Source organism: Protopterus annectens, chromosome 10.part0, assembly GCF_019279795.1.
Source record: "Protopterus annectens isolate FY-2018-M chromosome 10.part0, PAN1.0, whole genome shotgun sequence".
Classification (NCBI taxonomy): domain Eukaryota; kingdom Metazoa; phylum Chordata; order Ceratodontiformes; family Protopteridae; genus Protopterus; species Protopterus annectens.
In genome coordinates, this window is record NC_056744.1 from 1,275,624,891 (window position 1) to 1,275,651,834 (window position 26,944).

At 41.8% G+C, this 26,944-nt stretch overlaps 1 protein-coding gene across 1 annotated transcript in view; it reads right to left on the reverse strand.

The window, feature by feature from the left end:
- The window catches only part of SPATA6 (spermatogenesis associated 6), a 1,891,174-nt gene that overhangs the window by 429,030 nt on the left and 1,435,200 nt on the right, over positions 1 to 26,944 (reverse strand). The window contains exon 10 of the mRNA XM_044085978.1: positions 20,164 to 20,339. Coding sequence (XP_043941913.1) covers positions 20,164 to 20,339 — 176 coding nt within the window. The remainder of the gene's footprint in view (positions 1 to 20,163; positions 20,340 to 26,944) is intronic.

Below are 26,944 nucleotides of genomic sequence, written 5' to 3' on the forward strand. Positions count from 1 at the left end.
CTATAGTTATGTGCTTGTTAGCATTAATTTGTAGTTTGACAAGAGGTAGGTCAGTATTAGTAGGGGCAGATACTTGTAGATTTAGAGGTGTCACAGTTAGGCTGTTTGTAAATAGTATAACTACTCCACCTCCTCTTTTGTCATTTCTGTCTGCTCGAAGTAAATTGTACCCTGCAGGTGTAATTTCGTTGTCTGAGATATGGGGTTTAAGCCAGGTCTCTGTTAGGTGGCTATTTCTGGGGAAAAATAGGATAGGATAGCCTCTAGTTCATGAACTTTATCAACCAGACTTCTAACATTTAAGTTTAGAAATAAGTCTGTGTCTTTGTGAGGTATATTACGTATATGTGGGATGAAATAAGGGTGTTGGGTCCAGGATTTGGGTTTATGTCCCCGATTGCAAGCAGTTTTTTGGCAATGTTTGCTATTGTTCTGCTGTGACTACATATATGTTTGTGGTATCTAAATGTGATATTTTTTGAAGTTATTTTGGGTGGTGTGTCTTTAGTATTATGTTGGCCTAGGATGGTAGTGTTGAAGATGCCAGGAGATATTTGAAAGTTTGTTGATTGCTTTAGTGTAGGAGAGTTAATAGTTACCTTTTGGTTACTTTGGGGAGAGGCTAGGGATGTAGTGGTAGGATGTATAGTGTGTGGTTAAGGAGAACGACAGAAGTATTAAGATGTGTTGGGTTAGCATGAAGATGTTTACAAAATCTTTGAGATGTGTCATTTTTAATTGAGTGGGAAAAGCATTAAGTAGTAATAGTTTGTTTGATAATAGAGGGAGTATTAGTGAAAGAGAAGAGCAGGATAATAAAAAGAAAGGTGGGGTAAGAAAGGAAGCATAAAGTATTGTAACAGTCATGGGGGCAGTACACAGTATCTAAAATGTTATAGGCTAGGAAGTAGTGTTGTAATTAGCTGGGGTTGGAGATACGATAATGGATAAATTTGTGAGAGTTTAGATTAGTAATTGGATGTGAGTGGCAGTTGGACCGTGAAGTGGGTGGGAGGGAGTGGTTAGAGATAAATGTAATTGCTATAGGGGTGGGTGGGCAAGGGGAGCAGAGTGAACCTGAGTGGAGTGAGGGCGAATGGAGCGGGTTTGACCTGGACCCTCTGTGCAGCCATCTTCAAAAAAGAATCAGTGAGGTAATAAAACCAGTGAAAAAGCAAAAGGATATGTTACTTTAAGGTTTTAGAACAGAGTGGAATGCCTCTAACAGTGAAATGTAACTTAGATGGAGTGAGCAGAGAAACAGAAATGCTTACTGCATGACTGTTTATTGAGCATGGATAGTCTAACTGTGCAATAAGAAAAATACTGCTGATGACTAGAATCAGATTATCTGCAGATGCAGAGCAATGGGATCGGATGAAAGCTGCTGTTAAAATTTTGGGACAGTCTACGTTTGCTACACATTTAAAATGTTTGTGTCACTGTTTGCGAAGTGCAAGAGGATTAGAAAAGTACAGTTTTGTACCTACCATAAATGTAGATGTCCGATAGGTATGCATCTGCAGTCATAACATATGGGTTGTCCTGCCTCAGGCAGCCCTTCGGTCGGCCAGATTCCAAAGTCTGGGTCTGGCCTCGGCTGATGTCGCATTTTCCCCAATGTCAGAGCGGCTGGGGTATAAAAGCATCAGCCGACGCCATTTTCCTCAGTTTTTCTTGCCCCAGATGCCAGGTGCCCTCTAGGAAGGCTAAATTTGGATAAAAGCTGAAAGTTCCAAACATTTGTAATTTTTATACATATATAAACAAACAAATACACCATAATAGATTCCCCCAGCTAGCTAAAAGAGGGGTAAGCACCCTAGGAGTACCACAGAGGGGAAGGAGGGAGGGTAATCCTGACTGCAGATGCATACCTATCGGACATCTACATTTATGGTAGGTACAAAACTGTACTATGTCCTTCAAGGATGCATCTGCAGTCATAACATATGGGTAGAATACTATAGCCAATCTGGGGGAGGAGGTACTAAGAAAAGGATGGTGTAGTTAAGATCCCTTGCAGGACTGCAGTAGCAAACCCTGCTCTGGATCTAGAGTATAAGGGTAGATTGTAATGCTTGGCAAATGTATGCACGGAGGTCCAAGTAGCAGCTTCTAAAATGTCCTTGGTAGCCACCCCTCGTAGGAAGGCTGTAGTGGTGGCCGTGGCCCTTGTGGAGTGCGGCCTGATATTTTCAGGAACTGTCTTTCCATGAAAGGAGTAGCAAAATCTAATGCAATTTCCTATCCATTTTGAAATTGTCTGTTTGGAAATTGCTCTTCCTTGCACCCCAGTTGCATATGCTACAAAAAGTTGGTCAGTTTTCTGCTAGTTTTGTTCTGTCCAAGTAGTAGCGTAGTTGTCTGTGTATATCCAGGGTGTGCAAAGTTTTTCCCTCTATTCTGTGGATTAGGGAAAAACGTAGGCAAGTGGATAGCTTGGTTCAAGGATACCCTAGATACCACCTTTGGCATAAAAGTAGGATTGGTTCTTAGTGACACCCTGTCCTGGTGGAAAATAAGAAAAGGCTGCACTGCCATTAATGCTTGTAACTCAGATACTCTTCTTGCTGAAGTGATTGCCAGAAGGAATGCAGTTTTCCAAGATAGAAACTGTTGATCCGCTGATGCTGCTGGTTCAAAAGGAGGCAGTGTCAGTTTCTCCAGCACAAAGTTGAGATCCCAGGCAGGTAGAGGGGGTCTTCTTGGAGGTTTAATATTTTTGATCCCTCTCAGAAATTGTCTGAGGAGAGGGTGTGAGGAGATAGGTGGATCCACATTGTATTCTGCTGAAATTGCTGAGGCATGAATCTTAATGGAAGAATAGGACAGGTCATTGTGGAACAATTCTGCTAAGTATTCCAGGATATGTGATAGGTTTGCCACTGTGACATCTGTGCCCTTTGATGTGCTCCAAATGAGAAATCTCTTCCATTTAGCTGAGTATGTCTTCCTTGTGGAAGGCCTGCGAGCCTCCAGGATAATGTCCTTCACCCTCTGAGATAAAGCAGCTTGATTGGGATTTAAGAAATTTTCCAGGCAGTTAGCTGCAATGTTTTCAAGTTGGGATGCAAGGTCTTGAAATTGTTCTGCGTCAGGAGAAGAGGCCTTAGGGGGAGAGGCCATGATTTTGCCTGAGACATGCATCTCAATAATGGATACCAGTGCTGTCTGGGCCAGTCCGGAGCTATTAGTATCACTTTTGGCTGTTCCTCTCTAATCTTCAGTAGAACCTTGTACATCAATGGGAGAGGTGGGAAGGCATATACTGTTAGGACTTTCCAGCTGAAAGAGAGAGAGTCCGCCCTCCAAGCTTGTGGGTGGTATGTCCTTGAGCAGAATGTCTTCAGTTGATGATTGAGTGGGGAGGCGAACAAATCTATCGCCGGCATTCCCCATGTATTTGTTATGAGTTTGAAGATGTCTGGGTGCAGCATCCATTCGTGTGCATCCATGGTAGTTCTGCTTAGTCTGTCCGCCAGTGCATTTTCTTTCCCTGGCACGAATTGGGCCTGTAATTGGATATTGAGATTCAGGCATAGTTCCCACAGGTTCATAGCCATCCGGCATAGCAGGTAAGAATGTGTGCCTCCCTGTTTGTTTATGTACCACATGACCGTGGTGTTGTCTGTCCTTATTAACAGATGTCCTTGTTGGAGGAAGGGTTTGAATGCCTCGATTGCATGCCTCACTGCCAGCATTTCCTTTTGGTTTATGTGCATGTTTAGCTGCCCTTGAGGCCATAGGCCTTGGATGCATTTGTCCTCCATGTGTGCTCCCCATCCTCGGTCCGAGGCGTCTGTGGTGATGGTCTGCCTTGTTTTTGGTTTGTTGAAAGGCAACCCTCTGTTGGACTGGCAGGCCTGAGCCCACCACAGGAATTCCTTTTTCAGGCATGGAATGATTGGTATCATGGTTTCTAAGCTGTGACTGTGTTGAGACCATACACTCCTTAGGTACCTTTGCAATTTCCTCGTATGTAGTCTGGTATGTGGAATTAGAATTATGCAGGATGCCATGTAACCCAGGGCCTGCAGGATTTTCCTTGCAGTAAGCTGAGTTTGTCTTGTCAAAATCATGAAGTAGTCTGGAAGTTGTTTTTGTTTTTCTTCCGTGAGAAAGGCCATTTGGGTGGTTATATCCAGATCTGCACCCAAAAAGGTTATCCTTTGGGATGGTACTAGTCTTGACTTTTGGATGTTGACTGTGTATCCCAAGACCTGTAACAGGTGTATGGCATAGGCCAAGTCCTTTAACAATTTCTTCTTGTTGTCCGCTTGTATTAGGCAGTCATCCAGGTATGGGTAAATTTGAATTCCCTGTAGTCTGCAATGTGCAATTACTGATGCCAGGCATTTCGTGAATACTCTGGGCGCAGTATATAAGACAAAGGGCAATACTGAGAATTGATAATGCTCTGATCCTGCAAGAAATCTGAGGTGTCTTCTGCAGTTTGGTCGAATAGGGACGTGCAGGTATGCCTCCATGAGATCTAGAGTCACCAGCCAAGACCCCTTGCCCAACATGGGAAGAAGTTGCTGTAGGGTCAGCATTTTGAATTTTGGCACAATTAGGTAAGTGTTCAGTGCGGACAGGTCGAGAATAGGCCTCCATTGATTTTCCTTTCTTGGTACAAGGAATAGTCTGGAGTAAAATCCTTGGCCTTGTTCTGAAGATGGTACCTTTTTTATAGCTTTCATCTGAAGTAGATTGCTGACATGTTTTAAAGCCTCTGCCCTCTGATTTGGTGGAAGGTTTGGCATTCCGCCTCTTTTTGGCAAAGTGTGGAAATGGAACCTGTATCCTTTGTCTATTATTTGCAGTGTCCATGTATCCTTTGTGATATAATGCCAGTTTTCTGAGAATAATGCCAGTTTTCCGCCCAAGGGTGCTTCCAGTTGATCCCTGGTAGGCGGAATCAGAGGTAAGTCATTGACCCTGCCCTGGTGTAGTAGTTGTTGTTGCTGTTGCACTACTCCTCTTGTTGGCAGGCTGCCACTGACGGCCTCTGTAGGAGCCCTTGGATTGACCTCTGCCTCTCTGGGCTCTGTCCGAGTCTGGAAAGGACCAATTTTTAGTAGGCCAGTTTCTGCTGAATCTCGGTGGTTGAACTTGCAGGAACTCTTTAACTGCTTGTACAGATTTTGCCTTTTCTTCAACCTTTTTTAAGATCTCCTGAGCAGAGGAGCCAAATAAATTTTGTTTCTCCATTGGAGCATCAAGGAGTTTAGCTTTAACATGGTCTGGCAAAGATTGCTCCTTCAGCCAGGTATGCCTACGAATAACTGCCTCAGTCATAGCTGATCTAAATGAAGCCTCCAGTGCATCATAGCCACATTTTAAGAAATGATTACTAACCTGTTGTGAGTTGTGTACTAAATCCTGAAGGGATTTACGGTCTAGGGGTTCAGGAGAAGAAAGTTTCTTATTAAGTTCATCTAACAAATACTCCTGGTACTGTATCATATGAAATTGACAGTTTAATGCCCTGACCGAAAGAGTTGCAGAAGTATACACCTTCTTTCCCCATCTCTCTAAAGCTCTGGACTCTCTGTCAGAGGGTAGAGGATTTTTGGTAGTAACAGCCGCAACCCCTTTAGGGCCCTGAGAAATAGTTGCTGGGTCTGCAGCGTGGGCTTTATACAAATGGAAATGAGAATCCGGGACCCTGTAGTATCTGTCAGGCTTGGCAGGGGCCGGAGGGAGAGTATCAGGGGCTGTACTGACATCATTGTACACATCATCAATTACATTCAGAACAGGAGGTATAGCTAAGGGCCTATGCTGAGGCAAATGCAAAAAGGTCCTTAATCTTTTTCTAGAATCAGAGAAATCCTGACCTTGCCATTGAAAATGCTCTCTCATGGAGTGTAGAGTCTCACCAAAGGAAAAACTCTTCAGGAGGGGAGGCCGAAGAAATAGATTCCTCTGCATCTGAGTCCTCATAAGGCGAGTAAGCCCCTTCCTGGTGGTCTGACAACTCAGATCCATCCGTGGAATCATCAGAGGAGTGTGGATCAGAGGGGTCAGTCCTGGGCCTTTTTTCTGGAGGAGGTTGAGAGGCCCTGTCAGGGTGAGGTTGTGAACCCCTAATTAAGGAAATAAGGTCCTCAGCAAGGCTGAGGATCTGTGAACTAGAGGAAGGCCTCTGGGAGGTAGATTTGGCAGGCAAAGCTTTTGAAAGTTTGGCAGCTTTAGCCCTAGATAAGGCCTTGATGGACATGGAAGCAGGGGGCCTAGCTGCCCCATGTGCAGGGGTAGAAATGTCCAAAGGTATGGTGTCGGACAATTCCTGAACACTAGCTTCGGTAGGTAGTTCTGAATCCGACTCAGCCGGGGCCTCTCGGGCCTCGGTGCTCGGAAGTATGGTTTTGGAAGAAGGCAACGCCGAGGACTCGGTTTCGGCCAAAACCGAGACACTCGCGGTAGGCCTAGTCGTGGTTTCAGCCGAAACCGCGGGCCGCGAGTGTCGGTCCTTTTCCTTGCGTTTTTTGACCATATGCGTAGTCAGAGTCTCCAACGGCATTTTATAAGCAAAATCGGCTCCAAAAAATTCCTCTGCAAACTCCGACCGACGTCTAAGCGTTCGTCGGTTGAAGGAGGCACAGGCTAAACAGGCCGATACATCGTGGTCTGGGCCTAAGCAAGGAAGGCAGTAAGAATGGAAATCCTTATGAGGTATTTGTTTCCCACAAGCTAAACAATTATTTACTTTGTCTGACATCGGCTGAGGCAAGAAAGAGTCCCCAACGGGGTACTTAGCTTTTTTTGAAGTCTTCGGTAGCTGAAATCACTGGATCTGACCGACCGGCACTTGCGAACCGCTTCTGCTTCAGGCACCGCGCGGGAAGAAAGACTGAGGAAAATGGCGTCGGCTGATGCTTTTATACCCCAGCCGCTCTGACGTCGGGAAAAATGCGACATCAGCCGAGGCCAGACCCAGACTTTGGAATCCGGCCGACCGAAGGGCTGCCTGAGGCAGGACAACCCATATGTTATGACTGCAGATGCATTCTTGAAGGACATCCAATCAGTGAAATTTAAGAAAAGGTACGTTACTTTGCACAGTCACTCTACTTTATACTGTTAAATTAAGGCAAGTGCAAACATTATGTAATTTTACCCTGAATTTCTTAAAAAGATATAATATTAAAGCTGGGGTTAGGTAGAGATGAACAGGACAGGTAATGGTATGCTACTTTGTAGATTTAAGTTTTTCTAAAAAGAAAACGGACTGTGGTTTGGGGTGGAGGGAACACTTACTGGAAAGGGTTATACAGCTGTTGTTTCCTGGCAATGAGCACATCATTTTTGAGGTTTCCACTTCTTGTTATGGGGGCAGAGACCCGCCTGACCTGTGGGGAGCCTTGGTTTAATTAGTTTTAAGTGATTTGAGTAAGGAACTATACAGCAGACTGTACTAACACACTCGCTAACACTTGTTTGATTTAGTGCAGTTGGGGTATTTTACTGTCTAGACACTTGGAAGTTAAGCATCTACATCGGTTTTAAGTATCTTTAGATACAGAACAGTGTCTGTGGGTGCCCAGTATGTGACTGAGGTATTTTTGAGGTTTCCACTTCTTGTTATGGGGGAGTACACACTTGCCCCAAGGGGCTGCTTAGTTTAATTAGTTTTAAGTCTCTTTAGTTACAGGACAGTGTCTGTGGGTGCCTGGTACATGAGTGAGGTATTTTTGAGGTTTCCACTTCTTGTTATGGGGGCAGAGACCCGCCTGACCTGTGGGGAGCCTTGGCTTAATTAGTTTTAAGTCCCTTTAGTTACAAAACAGTGTCCGTGGGTGCCCAGTGTGCAAGTGAGGTATATTTGAGGTTTCCACTTCTTGTTTTGGGGGGCAGAGACCCACCTAACCCGAGGGGAGGCTTGGTTTAGTTTTAAGTTTCTTTAGTTACAGGACAACGCCTGTGGGTGCCTGGTGCGTGAGTGAGATATTTTTGAGGTTTCCACTTCTTCTTATGAAGGGCGGAGACCCACTTAAAACTAATTAAACCAAGCTGTCCCTCATGTTAAGTATTTTTAGCTACAGGACAGTGTGTGTGGGTTCTCGGTGTGCGAGTGAGGTATTTTTGAGGTTTCCACTTCTTATTATGGGGCGGAGACCTGCTTGACCTGAGTGGCAGCTTGGTTTAATTAGTTTTAAGTCTCTTTAGTTACAGGACAGTGTCTGTGGGTGTCTAGTGTGCGAGTGAAATATTTTTGAGGTGTCCACTTCTTGTTAAGGGGGGTAGAGACCCACTTGACTTGAGGAGCAGCTAGATTTAATGAGGATGATTACACGTCGGGGAGACAAACAGGTGTGACATTTTGTTGTTTTATTTTCTTCTGCTTCTGTATTGTCATTTTTAGACCCCAAATTTACCCAACTGGCGCCTAATATGCAAGCAAGACAGCAAATGGCCTTAAGAAATTATTGCAAAATTCACACCACTGTCTTATATTGTTAATGATACCTGTTATATCCAAATAAACCTTATAGTGCCAGATAGAGGACAGAGTTAAAATGGCAGACTTAACCAAGATCAAATCAGTCTGAGCTAAATGCCTTTTAGTGCAATCTTACCAATAGCAACTGAAATGTAACCAAACTATTTTCTCACGTACACACTTTCAGAATTTTCCCATGAGGGCAGCTAATACCTGTCAAGTGACAGTGATTCTCTCCTATATTCATGGTACATCATGGTACATGCTGCCACTAATCAGAATACTGATTGACAAGACCTCGATGCTTTGCCAGAGATGGCCTGCATCTGTCACCCCTGGGGTTCTGGATAATGGCCAAGGCTCTTGCCACCCCTATAGTGCCTTTCTTAGGCAGTGTTCTAAAGACCAAATTACCACTGTAACAGCTACAAACAAATGTAATTTGAGGGTCATGCTGCTCAACGCTAGAAGTCTAAATCTCAAAATGCACTCGCTCGAAGTACTCCTTAAAATGGAGAACATCGACATTTGTGCTGTAACAGAGACCTGGTTCAAGGCAGCAGAAAGCACCCCTGCACTACCAGGCTACAACTCATTCCATACCTTTCGTCCCCAAAACTTGGACCAAAGCTCCAAAGGCGGCGGTGTTTCCATATTCATAAAGGATGCGCACACCTCCAGACTGTTAGCCTAACATAATGCATCTGAGATACTCCAGGTGCAGCTAACATTGGGTAAGACAGCGATTCAGGTCGTAGCCTGCTATAGGTCCCCAACCATGTCCCAAGATTCACACTCCACATTCCTAAGCACCCTGGAGAATATTAGGGTCCAACCTAACACTCTCATACTGGGTGACTTCAACTAGCCCTCCATGAACTGGGAAAACTATGTACCAATGCACTTGCCCAACACTTTCTGGAATTCATCAATTCCAATGCCCTGGACCAACACATTCTTACCCCCACTAAAGGTAGCAACATCCTTGACCTGGTCATTACTAACATGGGTGACCGCTGCTCTACACCAATAGTCAACTCATCCCTGGTTAGATCCGATCTCAAGCTAATCACCTTGGAAATCCACATCCCTCTCACCCTCCCCAACAAAGTTAACCACCATGAAAAACTTCTCCAAAGCTAAAAACAGGGACGGCTAACTTCACGGCACCCATGCAAATGGAGAATAGTTGCATGACCGCCATATCATACACCAATGCACTGTACGAACATGTAAACAAATGCATGGATCTCGCCATATCCAATAGAACTAAGATGCTCTCTTCAAAAAAAAAAAAGGAAGCCAATCTGGTGATCCCCTGCCATAAACACTCTCTACAACAGAAGAAGGAAACTGATGCGGAATAAAGTGAAGTCCCCAAAATGGAAAAACTCTCTTATCAGCCTCAGCAAAAGGTTGAGATCCCTCATCAAATCCTCTAAAGCTAGCTATGAAAACAGAATTGCAGCAGATAGTAAAGACAACCACAAGGCCTTCTATAGTTATGTAAAGAATCTCCATGGCAATACCCAGATTTGCTCTGAGCTACTGCACAATCTCCTACCATGCCAACAGATATTGCAAATATACTGGCGAAGAGATTCAGTGCTAACTTTACCCCTCCTCCCCCAAAGCTCCAATCACAATACCAGTAGATTGCCAGGCACCCAATATTACTGCTGCTCAGGTTAAAACAGCACTGTCCAAGGCCAGGAATAATGCTTCTGTGGGACCTGACAGTATCCATGGCTGTGTTCTACATGAACTACAGAGTGAACTGGCACCTCACCTGTGTGCCCTGTTCAATCACAGCCTCACCTCAGGCTTTGTCCCTACTGAATGGCGCACTGCTACAGTCATCCCTCTCCACAAAGGAAGAGTGACTACAGACCCTGGGAACTATCCCCCCATTAGCCTGACAAGTCTGATATGCAAAGTTATGGAACGCATCATCATAGACCTAATAAACAAGGATATAGGGAATCTCCAAACTCTGGATCCTACACAGTTTGGTTTTGTGAAGGGCAGATCATGCCTGCTCAACTTGATTGACTTCTTTGAGTCAGTCACCAGAGCTGTGGATGAAGGTAAGGTGGTTCATACAGCCTACCTTGATCTGGCCAAGGCTTTTGATACCATTCCCCACTCAGGAATCATAGAAAAACTTACTAAGCTAGGCATCAACCCCTATATCACTAGGTGGGTTGCAAACTGGCTCACAGATAGAACCCACAGTGTGAAAGTAGCTGACTCCAAGTCAGAATGCTGACCAGTCACAAGTGGAGTCCCTCAGGGTTCGGTCCTGATTCCTCTACTGTTTGGTATCTACTTCTCTGAAGTCCAGGCCAACATGAAGGGACTCTGGCTGACAAAGTTCACAGATGATTGCAAGTTGGGAGCTATTATTAACTCCCCAGGCAATGCTGACATCCTACAGATAGGCCTGAATGAGACCAACGACTGGTGTCAGAACCATGGCCTTAAGCTCAATGCCAAAAAATGTTTCTTCATCCCCTTTGGGAAAAACCCGGTTCCCTTGAATTACCACATTGATGGTAGTCCACACTGAACACAGAATGCATTATATGAGATCTGGGAACACAGGTTGACAACAACCTCTCTTTTGATCACCACGTTGCCACTGTGGTCAGAAAGTCCTTCTATGTGGCACATCTCATTACTAAGCGTTTTGCATCCAGGAAGAAAGAGGTCATTGTCTCCCTCTACTCCTCCCTCATTAGGCCAATCATTGACTACAACACCCCATTGGGTATGTACCTCACTAGACACCTGCAACAACTGGAGAGGCCACAAAAGTACCTCACAAAGAGGATCCTAGGTCTTAAACACTTGTCCTGTATGGACAGACTCAAAAAGCACTAACTATTCTCAGTCTCATATCGCCTACTTAGAGGCGATCTCTGCTCAACTTACAAAGCCACGTCTGACCCAGCTCTGTTAGAAATGCTACATCTAAAGAAATCCCAATCCCTCCGCACCACATGCTCCAGAGACCTCAACCTCATTACCACAATCAACAGAACATGCTGGAGGGACAGGTTCATAACCCAGAGACTGCCCATGCTATGGAATAGACTTCCCATATATGTCAAGCAGAGCACCTCACTGGCCCTCTTCAAGAGAAATCTTGATGAGTGGAAGGAAAATAGAAAATTCTGCCCAAGGATCACCCCAGTGGCTCTACTCGACAGAGGCACTAGGAACTAAGGTTGGGTGGCACGATGCCTGGGTAATCTTATGGGCTAGGCTTGTAAAGGCTCCAGGGTCATTAGCCTAGTACACACCTATGAACCTATGATCTGAAACCAAGATCTCAGTTATTGAGCACTCTTCCAATGAGGCAGCCAAAATTAAATTATAGTAGCCTTTAGTTAGGTTGTCTCTCTATAAAAAAGAAGGACACTAGCAATTACAATAATGCTGCGAGGATACCAGTCATCATTAATAAATTTAGATATCAACCACAAGCTTTTACAAATGAACAAATTAAATCTGTTAAGATCTGACTATAAATTCAGGACTGTTGCAATAAGACAGGCCAAAGAAAATATGATGTTTCTTATGACTAGACTGATGAAAGAACACATTAACTGAATCTGCTATTATTTCTGATTATATATCATAGCTGATTGAATCCTCAGACTGAAACCAAAGTCTAACAGTTCTGTGATCCAGGAAATCCCTGGTTTAGCTTTCTCCAAAAGTTAGAATTTTCTAAATCCATACAATAGCCCCTGACAAACATAAAGAAAAAGACAGCACCACCTCTCGTTTAGTTTGCTCCACAGAAGCTACTGAACCATTGCCATTCTGTCCCCCTCTCCAAGATATTAGAAAAATGCATTCACTCGCAGCTTCTCAATCACCTCCTCACGCACCACTTACTTACCCCTACCCAACATGGATTTCGTCCTCACCACAGCACCACCACTGCCCTCCTCTCCTTCACTCATACCATTGCAGAGGCCCTAAACAACAATAAACTTATTTCCTTTCTCTTCCTAGATCTCTCCAAAGCCTTCAATACTGTCTCTCATCCCCTACTACTATCCAAACTTGCAAATCTCCACCTATCCCCTCCGCACTTGCCTGGTTTAATAGTTACCTATCTGGCAGGGAACAATCTGTCAAATGGCTCTAATCCTCCTCACCTTTTCTTCCCATCTCCACTGGTGTTCCCCAAGGCTCCATCTTGGGACCCCTTTTGTTTAACATCTTCAGCAATGATCTTTACACCTCATGCAAAAAAATCCTCCCTTATTCAGTATGCCGATGACTCCACACTTACATCCATCTCAAATAACATTCCTGAACTACACTCCCTGACCCAACAGACCCTACTATCCACTGAACAATGGCTTTCTCACAACCTATTGATCCTAAATCCCAAAAAGACCAAACTCCTACTTTTCCTTCCCCATTCTCTTTCTCATCACAAAACCTCCTTTGTTATTACATCATCTAACAATACAACTATCCAACCTGACACTCGCACAAAACTCCTAGGGGTCATTATCGATGACAAACTAAAGTTCAACCTACACATAATCCAATGTATAAAAAAAAAACAAACCAGAAACTAGGTCTGCTATATCGGAACAAAAAGTTCCTAACCCCAGAATCTAGACTTACCCTGGGCCAGGCACTCCTCCTCCCCTCCTTCTTATATGCTGCCCCAGTTCTTACCAATATCCAGGCCTCCACTCTAAACAAACTACAACAGAATTAACATAAAATAGCCAGATTCATTACTAACTCCCCATACAACTTACACCACTGCAGTTCTTTAAACTTTCGTCAATTGGCTTGAACTTCCCCAATTTCTGCTATCTTATTAGTTTCATATGCTACACTCTATTCTTTATAAACCCTCCTTCTGTCCATCTCTATCTTCCTTAGTCCCCATCTACATCCCATCTCGGACCCTCCGTACTTCTAACCAACAATTACTTGATATCTACCACCCAAAAAGGTCAGTAGGCAAACTACTCTACAAACACTCCCTTGCACATGCTTGGAACAAACTTCCCCTTGATTTACGTTCAATCTCCCACACCTCACACTTTAAAAATGAACTAAAAGCTTATTTTCTCAATTCCAGAACCTGCCCTTGCCATGACCCCACCTAGTCTTCCTTCCCTTTATGTACCCTCAAAAGGACCATACTTAGTACCTCATTACACCTCTCTCTCCAATGTGTCTTCTATGCATTTGCATAATTTTATACAAACAAATTTTTTATTGTTGACCTATTGAACTATATCAGTGTAAAATTGTTACTTAGCTTCTTTTTAATGCAACTTTTACTTTATGCATGTAACCCAACATATGTGAATATTTTTGCTATAACTGCTATTATATCAATATTGTTTAAAATTGTACTTTTTTAAAAATGTACTACTGGAGCTTTTCTCCTCGGGTCTCCACTAAAAATGGGCCACAAGCCCAGTTGGACAAATCCGGTTAACAAATGCCAATAAATAAATAAATAAATATAGAAATTTTCAAGTCCAAATAACAGTTACAGACAAAAAGAAAAGGACAGCTGCAACTCTGGTTCAGTATACTGCACACAGGTTAAAGAGCTTTCCAAGTCAAAACAACAGTAACAGACAAAAAGAAAGAAAACTACAGCAATGGTAATGATTCAGTAAAGTCTAGAGGCTAGATTTCAAACAAAATGTTTTTCTTTTTAAAATACACTGCTAGAATTCACAGATGGTTCCATTCCATGGTGAGGTAATTCGTTTTGTCAATCAAACAGTGAAAGTGACAACAGTAAACAATGCCACTATACTATGTTTCATATTATTAAAATGAAAACAAAATAAAATCTATGAACTGTATCCAATGAAATATACAACTATTTACATTTTTAAATCGAAGAAAATATATATCAAGACAACTGGTGCCAGAGCCATGGCCTCAAGCTAAATGCCAAAAAGTGTATAGTCATCCCCTTTGGCAAAAATAAAGTGCCCACAAATTACCACATAGGTGGTACTCCATTAAGTACAGAAGACGTAATTAGGGACCTGGGGACCCAAGTTGATAGCAGTCTCTCATTTGACAACCACATGGCCAAAGTGGTTAGAAAAACATTTTATATAGCCCACCTAATCATGAAGGGAGTCACATCTAGATCAGGGGAGGTCATCGTGCCTCTTTACTCATCCCTCATCAGGCCCATAATTGAGTACAATGCCCCTTTTGGGATGTACCTTACCAGACACCTGCAGCAACTGGAAAGACCCCAAAAGTACCTCACCAAGAGGATCAAAGGGCTCAAACAGATGCCATATGCTGCCCGGTTAAAGAAACTCCAGCTCTACTCAGTGGCATACCGCCTGTTCAGAGGCGATCTGTGCCTGACGTATAAAGCCATGTCCAACCCGAATTAATGGACATGCTGCACCTCAGAAAATCCAAATCCCATCGAGCTATGCGAGAGACTTGAACCTCAGCACTGAAATAAATAGGACATGCTGGAGGGACAGATTCTTAACCCAGAGGCTCCCTTCACTCTGGAATAAAATCCCAGTCCAGGTTAGGCAGAGTCCCTCATTGACTCTCTTCAAGAGGAATCTTGATGAGTGGATGGGAGATCGTAGGTTTACCCCGGGTATCACTTCTGTGTCACTGTTAGACAGAGGCACAGTATACTAACCTCGAAAAAGGGCATAGCAAAATAAATTTAAAATGGGTGGCGAAAGCCAAACACATTCTGGCTAGGCTTATAAATGCCCTAGGGCAGATAGCCTAGTATGAACCTATGAACCTATTAGAGAAACATAAACACCTGATTTAAGAAGCACATGGGCTACATGAACCAGACACTTCCACTGAAGCTTTTCAGTGCGACAGAATGTCGGCATGAAAAATGCTCTATTACATGGTGGACTTATTTAAAAAGTTAAGATAATTCTTTAAAAGTGACAGCATTCAAGAATGAGAGCCACCACAAGGACCATCTTTCATGGCAGTTTATCATCTCCTGTCACTATTTACACACTCCTAATGAGTACACAGCAGCAGTCATGGGAAAATGGCATGACAATCACCCTGGCAATGATTATCACTATATTCGCACCTTCCCAACATTGTAAAAACAAAGCCAGATCTGAAGTAGTGTAGACAGATGCAACATTTCCAATCAATCTGGCTTGAAAATGGTTGAATACTGATAATTTAAGACTGCTGCTGTATTATGCTTATTCTACAAGTGTTAATTAAAGGTTATTATGAGGTGTTACAACTCTTTAGAGCAACAAAAGTCATTGCTGCTGTAAAGACTCTAGGCAGCTGCATCAGTACAGAATGTGTAAAGGTGGCAAACAAGTAGATGCAAATAAAATAAACAAGAAACAATAATAACGACACAAGAGACTTTGCAAATAAAATAAATAAGGAACAAATAAAACAATTGATACAAGAGACTTCTACTTATTTATAAATGTGTTAACTGGATAAGAGAAAAGAAAGTTATGTATCAACCATGACATTAGATATGTGTTGTTTTCTTCCATCCAGTTCAACTTGTGGTTATCAGGTCTGATGCTGGCCATTCCAGAGTCTTCAGTCCGACAGCTTCTCCACTTTTACCCACAAAACCCTGCTCTCCTCTCCTCAGATCGAGATTGCCCAGACAACTCCCCCATGAAATAATATCAGATCTTAATAACATGTTAATAAGAACAGCAACCTGTAAAGGAGGAGACAGACAAGGACAAGTACTTGGCAGCTCATAAACCAGGCTGCCAGACCAATCAAAATCATTTAGCTAATAACAGTGACAATATGAAGGGAGGACTGGTTGAACCAGATGTAAGATCTATAAGTACATAAGTTTCATATCACATATTGACTTTTCCATCTGGTTTCAACCAGTGGGGCAGATTCCCCAGCCAGAGAAAACCCCAGGGAGACCCTTGGAGAACATTCTGCAAAATGGTGGAACCAAATGAAGCTCTTGACTTAGATTTTACATCCAGTTTGTAATGCCAGACAAAAGTATGAGTGTTAGACAAGGTAGCTGCAGGACAAATATAACAGAGGCCAGTAAGAAATAGGTAGAACAAGTAGCCACTGATCTAGTCAAATGACCCCCTTGGCTTTGCAGGTAAGGACATTCCATTCAAATAGTACAGAAATGAGATACCGCTGGAGAGCTATTTGGATAGGGTCACTTTGGAAACAGGTATTCTGAGCCTTGACTTACAAAAAGAAACAAAAGTTGGTCAGATTTTCTAAAACTTTTAGTTCTATGCATATAGAACCTGAGTTGTCTTTGCATATACAAACAATAAAGCAAATAATCTTTCTTGTTATTGACATTAGGAAAGAAGACAGACAAGTAAATGGAGTGGTTCAAAGTAGATTCTGAAGTGACGTCAGGGAAAAAAGCCTGATTTGTCCTGAAATGAACTCTTGTCCCTATGAAAAATCAAATAAGGAGAAAAAGAAGATAGTGCCTCCTGGTAGAAGTAACAGCCACAAAAAAGATGGACATCTATGACAGCAACTTTAAGGATATTGTAGCTAAAGGTTTAAAGGGAGGACCAGGAAGCACAGGTAGCATCAGAGAAAGATACCATGGAGATACTGGATCTCAAATATGGGACTGCAAGAAAAAGGTACCCTTCAGGGAGGTATAAGATAACATCCAAAGGGGCCAAAAAGAATCTAAGCCTTTAGAAGAGGCCCAAATGGAGAAATTATTCCACTTAGCATACATCTTGCTAGTAGAAAGCTTCTGGGATGACGAAAGATATGAATATGAATATCTCTCTGTCGGAGAGTTTGGGATTCCTGGCCATCATCAGAATTGGAGAAACTAGTCAGTCAGTTTGAAGGAGCAGAGGTGGGGCAGAAGTATCCATGAAGGATTAGAAATCAGATGGGATCCAGTGTCCAGGATGGGTGACGTAGGTGAGGCCATAGAAAGGGAAACAAGACATGTCGGGGCAAGAATGGGGAAATGGAGGTAACCATCACTCCGCAACAGGTTACCTTCTGAAGAAACTTAATTATCCAGGGTGTCAGGGGATAGGCATGCAGAAGACCTGGGGACCAAGCACACCAAATAACATACCTTGATGACTGTCCCTTGGGATGGATCAGGGTGTAAAAACTGCTGCACTTCATGTTGGATGGGGAAGCAAAAAATTCAAAGCAGGACTGTCCCAGAGACTGAAAATCTGTGACACTACCTTTGGATTCAGAGACAACTTGTGAAGCAGAAATTCAAACTGTCTGTCAGAATGTTGGATTTCCCTGGGATGTGTACTGCAATCAGAAACCACTGAGAGGAACTCGTCCATTGCTAAACTCTCATGCCCTCTAACATGGGAATAGGAATGAGATCCTACTTGCTTGTTTAGATACCAAACTACAGAAGTATTGTCTGTTTGGATGGAATCACACCCTTGGGGAGAAGGTAATGAAAGGCCTGCAATACTAGAAGGACTGACATCATCTCCAAGCCATTCCTGTGACGATAGGTCTAAAAGCTTGACCAGGTCCCCTGGATACCCTTCGCTTAGAAATGCCTCCTAACCACAGAAGAAAAACATCCATTATGACCATGGCCTGGGGATAGGGAAGAACAAAAGGCTGCACTACTGCATCCAGTGGTGAAGCCCAACCACTACCAAATGTGGTAGCAACAGATGTTCAACAGAAGTACTAGGAAGTCAATGTGATGTGTGAGATAAGACTTCTGAGCTGCTAAAGTCCATTTTAATGCTCTCATATGGTACCTTGTCAGATGAAACCAACAGACATATACTGCCATATGGCCAAGGAGTGATAGAACCACAGCTGCCAAAGGTTTAGGAACCTGAAGAATGTGAGATGCCTGCCAATGATGGGAAATTACTCTGGATAACAGAAGTTTGACTATCTGAGAGACTGTATCCAAATGGCAGCCTATAAATTCCAATACATGTACTGGTTCCAGACTGGACTTTTCGTAATTCACTGTAATGCCAGCTGCAGTAAGAAATCTCGAGTCTTGATGAGAGATGCTTTCATGGAAGCGGTGAGGAGCCACTCGTTCAGGTATGGAAAAACCTGGAATCCCTTCAGTCTTAGCCAAGCTGCTACTACCACCACAAATTTTGTGAACACCCAGAAAGCTGTAGTGAGACCAAAGGGTAGAGCCCAAAATTAGTAATGACTGGTCCACCAGCTAAAAGCTGAGAAATCTCCTGGAGTGTCTCTGTTTTTGTGATAGTAGGCATTCTTCAGATCTACAGAGTACATCCAGTCATTCTTCCTCAGGAGAGGTATTATGGACTGCACCATGACCATCTGGAACTTGGTTTGCTTGACAAAGCAGTTCAGTTTACTGAGACCCACAATAGATCTGAGGTTCTTGTTCTTCTTTAGTACCAAAACAATATGGAACAGACTCTGGATCCCAGCTGCTTTAGCAGGACCTCTTGGATGACTCAGTTAGCTGGCAGACTTTGGATTTCAACTGCAACATCTCTTCTCTGATGGGCTGATGGGGTGGCACATCTGGAAGAGATTTTTGGAAATCCTTGGGAGTATATAAAAAGGGAATTGTATAGCCTCAGGACATGACTCTTGGCACCCATGCTGGGTGATGGCTTCCCAAGCTTTTGGGACAGACAGGCAACCCTTGACCACCTCCAGATTGTAACAGCCAGGCAACTCTTTAGGTGCTCTGAAAACACCTCCTGGAGAAAGCTGCATGGAAGCCTTGGTTCTGTGGACAGCCTCTGCCATGTGGGCAGTGTCCATTAGGGTTACCCCACCTTCGGCAAGAAATATCTTGAAAAGGCTCCTGTACTTTATGAAAAAAAAGAGATGCTTACCACATTTTTGATTCCTGGAGTAGGATCATTGAAGGGTGGCAAAGTACAATCTGAAGGCAGACACAATCTTTCCATCCTGTTCATTCCTGGCTGACGTATCTTAAACCTTTTGGTCAAAAAGTGAAGAACCGTTGAATGGAGCATTGATGACAGACGCCTTAAAGAAGTCAGCAAACTTGCACAAACACATCCATTTATGGTGGCGCATGGCAATGCCAGTGCCTGTCACGTGAGACATTCCATCAGCCAAGTTGGGCAACAGCCTCCTGGAAACATTCTAAACATATTAAGTTTAATTCTGTTGGCTGCCAAAAAGACAATTAGTAGAAAATGGAAATCAAAGTCTAAACCAACTGTATTTGAACTTTTCAATGTTATTAAAAAAAATCTCCTTTGAAATGATTTATTCTTCCCTCTTGTGCATGGAAATACACCACATTTCTTATCTAAAGAACATCATTCTTCTTATTTCTTTTCTTTTATTGTTTACATTTGATTCAAAGCAATATGTAAACATTTTATGTCAAAAGATGAATTACATCCTAAAACAATACTTTTATCTTTACTGCAAATTTGGCCCACCCAAGTAATATTTCCAAGCCCCACATGTGCATCAGCCATCAATTTTCCTTAAACACAATATTTATATGCTCAGTAGAGACACAGGCAAAATGTGAGACACACAAGCTCTGACTCCAATAACAAGACACATCACATAGGGCTAACATTTCAAAATATAGTGCTGGGATATCTAGTAGGTCTGACATTATCAAGCATTGATTTCTTTTTGCCAACTCACTTATCAAACTAACCTTCAAAGTGCAAGGACGGAGGCCCATGAACTAACATTACCTGTCTTTAAGAGAAGATCGATTCAACATGGGACTTTGGGAGTACTTCTGAATTGATGAAGGTGCTGAGTGGACCATTAACGGCCAAGATGAATGTGTATGTTTGCCAGCTGGCCGTGAGATAATGTGCTCATCAAAGTCAAATAAGGAGTCTTTCTCCTGTGTCTCACTGACATCCTGCAAGATGATAAAACAGCTATTTAAATGAATATGGAGTGCATCTCCACATAAATGGAAGTGCAATGGATACAGGCACATTGTATTCAGTAAAAAACAAAGCTTCTTCAATAAGTATAGCACATGAATAGCAGATTCTTAACTGTGGATTCTGTAGCTAAAATATTCCAGGCAGTACAGTTGGTTTGAAAGCAGTCTGTATTTATGCAACAGATAAGATTAATCAGAAACATAAGCACTTAGCATCATAAAGGAAAAAGGGTCTCTAAACATTTAATATTTACAAAGCAATAAAATGAAACAACTTAAACAACCAAAAAGGTGACTAACGAAACAAGCAACCATATAAAACAAGAATTTATTACTGTTAAGCAACATGCTTTTCTCTGCTTTTTGTCCTGTGTAAATCACAAAACTTTTTCGGACAAATTGTTCTCGTCAGTGCTTATAAATAACTAATAAACAATTAAGAACAATTCAATTAAATAATTAAAAAGGTAATTCAGTAAGTAACACATACGCAAATACATAAAAGCATAAATACACAAATACACATGTTCAACTAGCACTTCTCCCAAAAGGATTGCCCTATTTTAAAAACTAATATTTTTAATAAAGATGTTAAAAATGTTAAAAATCTATGGCCAATGTTAAATAAACTTGTGTAAATACCATAAACAGCACTAATAACAATGTCGGACGATATTATCTAGCTAGACTCTTAAGCCTCAAAATACACTTGATAGATAGAGAGTCATTTAAGCCAGGAAAACTACTTGCATCCAAACGAAGTTGCCAAAATAATTCTAACTTTTCTAATAGCAATGAAAATGGGCCCCCTCTAACATTCATTGGTACCATGTCTATCCCTTTAAAACTGAACTCATGTTGGGGATAGATGCCTATATGTTTAGCCAAGGCATTCTCACATTTATTTTTATTTATATTTATACAATACTGGTGTTCATACACACGTTCCCGTAACCTCCTGTCGGTTTTCCCGACATAGAATGCGGGGCAATGGTTACACTTAGCTAAATAAACTATCTCTCTAGTTTGGCAATCAGTTTTATAGTTATTGTCTAATTTAGTGCTTCCCACAATAAAGGAAGATCCCGTGGTCATAAACCTACAAAACTTACACGTTACATTTAAACATACCCTTCCTTGTCGAAAATGGTTTATTGTCTCCTTACAAAATACCTTTTAGGTTGATACCTTTTCTAAATACGATTCTAGGTATTTACACAAGTTTATTTAACATTGGCCATAGATTTTTAACATTTTTAACATCTTTATTAAAAATATTAGTTTTTAAAAATAGGGCAGTCCTTTTGGGAGAAGTGCTAGTTGAACATGTGTATTTGTGTATTTATATGTGTTACTTACTTACTGAATTGCCTTTTTAATTATTTAATTGAATTGTTCTTAATTGTTTAATTATTAGTTATTTATAAGCACTGACACTTGAGAACAATTTGTCTGAAGAAGTTTTGTGATTTACACAGGACGAAAAGCAGAGAAAAGTGTGTTGCTTAACAGTAATAAATTCTTGTTTTACATCTTGCTGGATGGAGGCTTGTTTCGTTAGTTGCCTTTTTAGTTATTTAATATTTGCATATTGAATCCTGCAGACCAATGGTTTTCAATAAAGTACAGTTTAATTTCTAATGGATTTTAAAAATGCTTACCTATAGCAGAATTATTTTCAGTAGCATTAACATATGGTGAATGGTAAACACTTGGGTCAACCAAACCACTAGCATTTTTTTTATAAAAGGTTAACGTCCTGGGGTTGACTAATTATCTAAAATGTTGTGAGCTTCTGTACACTTACCTGCTATAAGTTTCACAGGGCTGCAGCAAGACAAGTGGTCAAAGTGTCATTCCTGCTTTACTCCTTTCTACATTTTATTCTGCCTTCTTTTTTTTTTTTTTTTATTTCTGCCATCTACTATCAAGATGAGAGATAAGACATTAATGAGCAAACTCACTCTAACAGTAAATATTTTGGTAGCAGGATTACTATTACAGCAAAATACTTATCCATGGGAAGAAAACAAAGGCAAATGTCTTGCTGAACATTGTGGGTATCCACAGGGTACAGCTGAACTCCTCCTTTAGCTCAAGACAACAGCTTGCTGCATTTTTGAAAGGAAGAATGACTTGCATTATTTTTGAATTCTTTTTTGGTAGTAGGTATTGGCAAATGTGTTACTGTTGTGTTTGGAGGTACAACAACAGTCTGTAAACCCATTGTGGGCTTAAGCCAAAGGATTACAGACATTTTTGGTCCTGGGGAAACCTGGGTAAGAGGGCTAACATATGGGGAGCTCAGGCCAGAATACTCAGTACTGTCCACTGCTTCCCCTTCTTGTCCTATCTCTTTCTTTTATGTATACTTGGCAGGTGTGGTGATGCCTTTCCTTCCTCCATCTCCCAGTCCTTTAGGGCAGTGGGGGTTTAAGTATTAATGGGGGCAGGATGGAGTGAGCTTGTACTGCAGTAGTAGCCCTACTACTCAAACATCCTGTTATTGTGAGTTTACTCACACAGTTGCACTATGATCACTGCAGAATTATGAACCAACTATTAAATATAGGAAGAGTATTAAAGCATTTAGATTCTACCATGGAGGGTGTCACAAAATGCAGGATGCAGAAGGTGGCAGGTGGCAAAGTTTGCCCTAGACCTGCACTAAAACTCCACCTTACAGTGTTTGTAAAACTGTGTCCAGCATAGCTTCCTCACAAATACCTTGTAATGCTACATTTCTGAAGAAAGCTGCTATGTTAGCTGCTGCCCTTGTGAATGTGTCTTTCAGACCCTCCAGTGATGTTTTCATTACTACCATAACAAAAGGTGGTGCAGCTAGGCAGCTACTTAGAAATGGTTTGCTTACAAACTAGCCTAACACAGAGGAAAGCAAGTGCTGATCTGACCCCCTAACTCTTTTTTTTCTTGCAATACAATATCTCAAACTGTATGGTACATCCTGCAAACATGTTTTCACCCTTGTTTTGTGGGTTAGACTAAAAGACAAGGAACTGTGAAGACTGAGTATCAACTCAAAGACCAAATGAATGGACAAAGAGGTAGGTGGTCCAAGGCAATCTATGCAGTGGATGCAAGGTGCACTTTAGCAGACGTATATGACAGCCCCCAGCTCTGGACAGTCCTGCTAGGTAATGCAGAACTTTAGACCCACTTGCATTTTTGGGTACAGTGCCCCTAGAAGAACACTACAAGGAAAATCTCACTCATTTTCATAACTAGGATTTCCCAGTGCAGGACTCTCTTGCCAATTATTAGAAGTGCAACATCTGTCTCAGAAAATGCTCATTAAAGAGTACCAGGTTGACAGAATGTGAGCTGGCAACAAGAGGCTCTTCCATTTTGCTGATATCAGTGACCTTTAATTCTGGATTAAAAGGGCACAAAATGTAGGAGATGTAAAAGGCTATCCTTGCATATTTCGCTGAGCTGGAAGAAACACGGATGTCTTTTCCACAGAAAGATCTTCAGGTTTCTCTACACTGAACTGGAAACTACAATCTTGGCAGAGGAATTAATTATATCTTGGGGGAATCAAACTTTCAGACATCTACTGGAATAGACTTATAGGAAGGAGTACATTAAATGACTGTGTTATGTTGTTTTCTTATTAGCTGGTTGTATAACAGTATACTCATTATCCCAATAGAGAAAGGAATATTAGCCTTTCTCCTGCTGATGCTAAAACAGCTATGTTAATGGTTAAAAAAACACTATACAATTCAGATCATTCAATGGTCGGTTGTAAAGTAAATTGGAAGCCAAGGGTAAAATACAATTCCTAAATTGCAGGAAGAAACTATTACACGGTACAATACTCCTCTATAAATAACTACTTAACAAATGGAACTGGAAGAAAAATAATTGGAGGGCATTTCAGTATAAGAGATGTGGAATAAAATTTTGTTAAGATGACCACAATTATTGACAAACATGTTTCAATTAGAAATTAATTTGATCACTAAAAGACATCATGCCCCATTCTTGGATGAATGCCAGCATTAAAAATTGCATTAAGCAAAAAAGGAGGAATGGGACAAAATGAGAAAGAATTAGAGTGCAATAAGCTACTATATGGAAATTGTGCTTTAAAAGTTAGATGTTATTAGGAAAGCAAAGAGAAATTCTAAGCTCCAAATGGTGAAATATGCACGTTATAACAAGAAATCATTCTTTAACTATATTAAACAATGTAGGAAGGGACAATTTGGGAAATATGGATGAAGGCAATATAGTTATAGATTTGAATCCTAGTGAGACATGCTTTGTATACAATTTTTCAAAGTACTGAGGGGGATGTTAATAGTCTGACACAAGTACTGTTCCCAGCTTCCAAGAATAACTGAAGGTATGGTTAAAAAGGCTATTACTAAGATTAGAAAAGATATTTCTCCAGCTGCTGATGACATACAATGAGATATGGCTGATGACATACAATGAGATATTTCTGTTATATATTAAGGAAACTGTAATAGGATGCCAGACATTTCTTTTCCAACAACCACTGACATCCCGCATGGTGTCAGTTATCACTGGAAATACACCAGCATAATTTTCATTCATAAGTGGTATGATAATAAACATCATCATCATCATCATCATAATTATCATACCAATATAAGTCTGATAATTTTAGACCAGCTAGTCTTATTAGCCTTATTGGGAAATTTTTGTATGAATTTCAATTAGAATTATTGATAGTTCAGCGGAGAATAAGTATTTTCATATAAATTAGCATGGATTCCCCCTAGGGAGGTCAACAACAACAAATCTTAGAAATTTTTATAAGCAAGTAGTACGGCCCCCAGATAGTAACATGATGGTGAATGTGGTTTACCATGTTTTTGTTTAAAATATCTTTACTGAATTATCACTTGTGACATAAGCAAATAGAAAGCTATGTCTTACCATAACTTGGCATCTGTTTTGTCAATTTTCATTCTTCCTCATAATAGGTTCTCAGATCCAGTCTCGTAACTGACTCGGCCACATTCTCCTCACCAGGATCTGACTCTCAAGCTCCTCCGTCTTACCCATAATGCACTACACCCACCCAAGTACCTCAGATCGAGTTTGCTGATTCACCATATACAGATAACCAGACAGGATACAAGAAAGGCAAAAGAGGCTCAGACATGGGACCTACGTGTCCTGCCATATTCCATAAATCCTCTAGAAGATAAGGCAGGGGGGGTGGGTGGGTGGGAAAGTGAGGAGGAATAAAGAAGGACAACACAGATGCCAAGTTATGGCAAGACATAACATTCTAATGTGATGTTGTCCTCTTCATTCCTCCTCATGACAGGGTTAGAGTCACCAGCTATGTGATTCCAGGGTGGCCTTCATAGAAGAATTTGCCGGAGCACCATCAAACCAAAGGAAGCCCTGCTCCTTCATTTTGAAGGCTACAAACAATTGGTCTGACTTCCTGTGCTGCCTTGTTCTGTGCAGATAAAAAAACGTAGTTTCCTATGAACATCAAGAAGATGTAGAATATACTCTCATTTGTTAGAAAATTTTGGAAAGAATACTGGTAATTGAATGGTTTAGTAAGCATTTTTTTTTCCGTGGCTACTTTAGGCATAAAAGAGGAACTGGTAAGCAGAGAAGCCCCTGTCCTTATGAAAAATTATATAAGGTGTCTTGGATGATAATGCCTCTAGTTGCCTCGAGGGCCAATCATGGACTAGTGTATCGCTCAGGTACTCCCCCGGAGGAGGGATCAAACAGAAGAACTTGCTGCATTTGTTGCTGAGGGGAGAGGCAAAGAGTTCACAGCAAGGTTGACCCCAACACTTGAAGTTCATGTCCGCCACTGACTGACTGAGGGACCACTCATGCGGAACCAGGAGCGATCTGCTGTCTGTCTGCTAAATTGTTGGTTTTCTCCAGGATATGCATGGCAACCAGAAAGCAGTCTGAAGATATCGCCCGCTCACACACCCTCATGGCCTCCCTGCACAAGGGGTAAGAACGCGTTCCTTCTTTTTTGTTGATGCACCAAACAACAGACATGATGTCGGTGTGTACTGCAATTGTTCCCAAAGGGAGAACATCCTGAAAGGCTTGCAATGTTAGGAGGACTGGTCTCATCTCTAGGACATTGATATTCAATCTCGTCTCAGTAGGGGACCATGTGCCTTGGACCATTTTCCTGTTGTAATGCCCCCCCCCAAACTGGGAAGCATCCATGGTCTCAGTGGCTATTGGGGGGGGGGGTCATTCAAGAATGGTCTTCCTAGAATGAGGTTGTCTGACTGAATCCACCAACTGAGTTGGTTTGCAAATGGGGGTCAACCTGATGTGGAGGGACAGTGGCCGAAACAGGATTGACCATTGTGTCTCTAATTTCCAGTGAAGAATCTGGCTAGTGGATTTAACAGAATAGCTGCTGACATGGATCCTAGGGTCTTGCAGGACCAATCAAGCAGGAGGGGCCTGCTGAGTTAACAATTCCTGTTTCTGACTTCTCAGAGTGGCTATGTAGTGTGAAGGAAGAGAAACTATCTGATCCCTTGTGTTGAGTTGCATACCTATGAATTCCAGGTTCT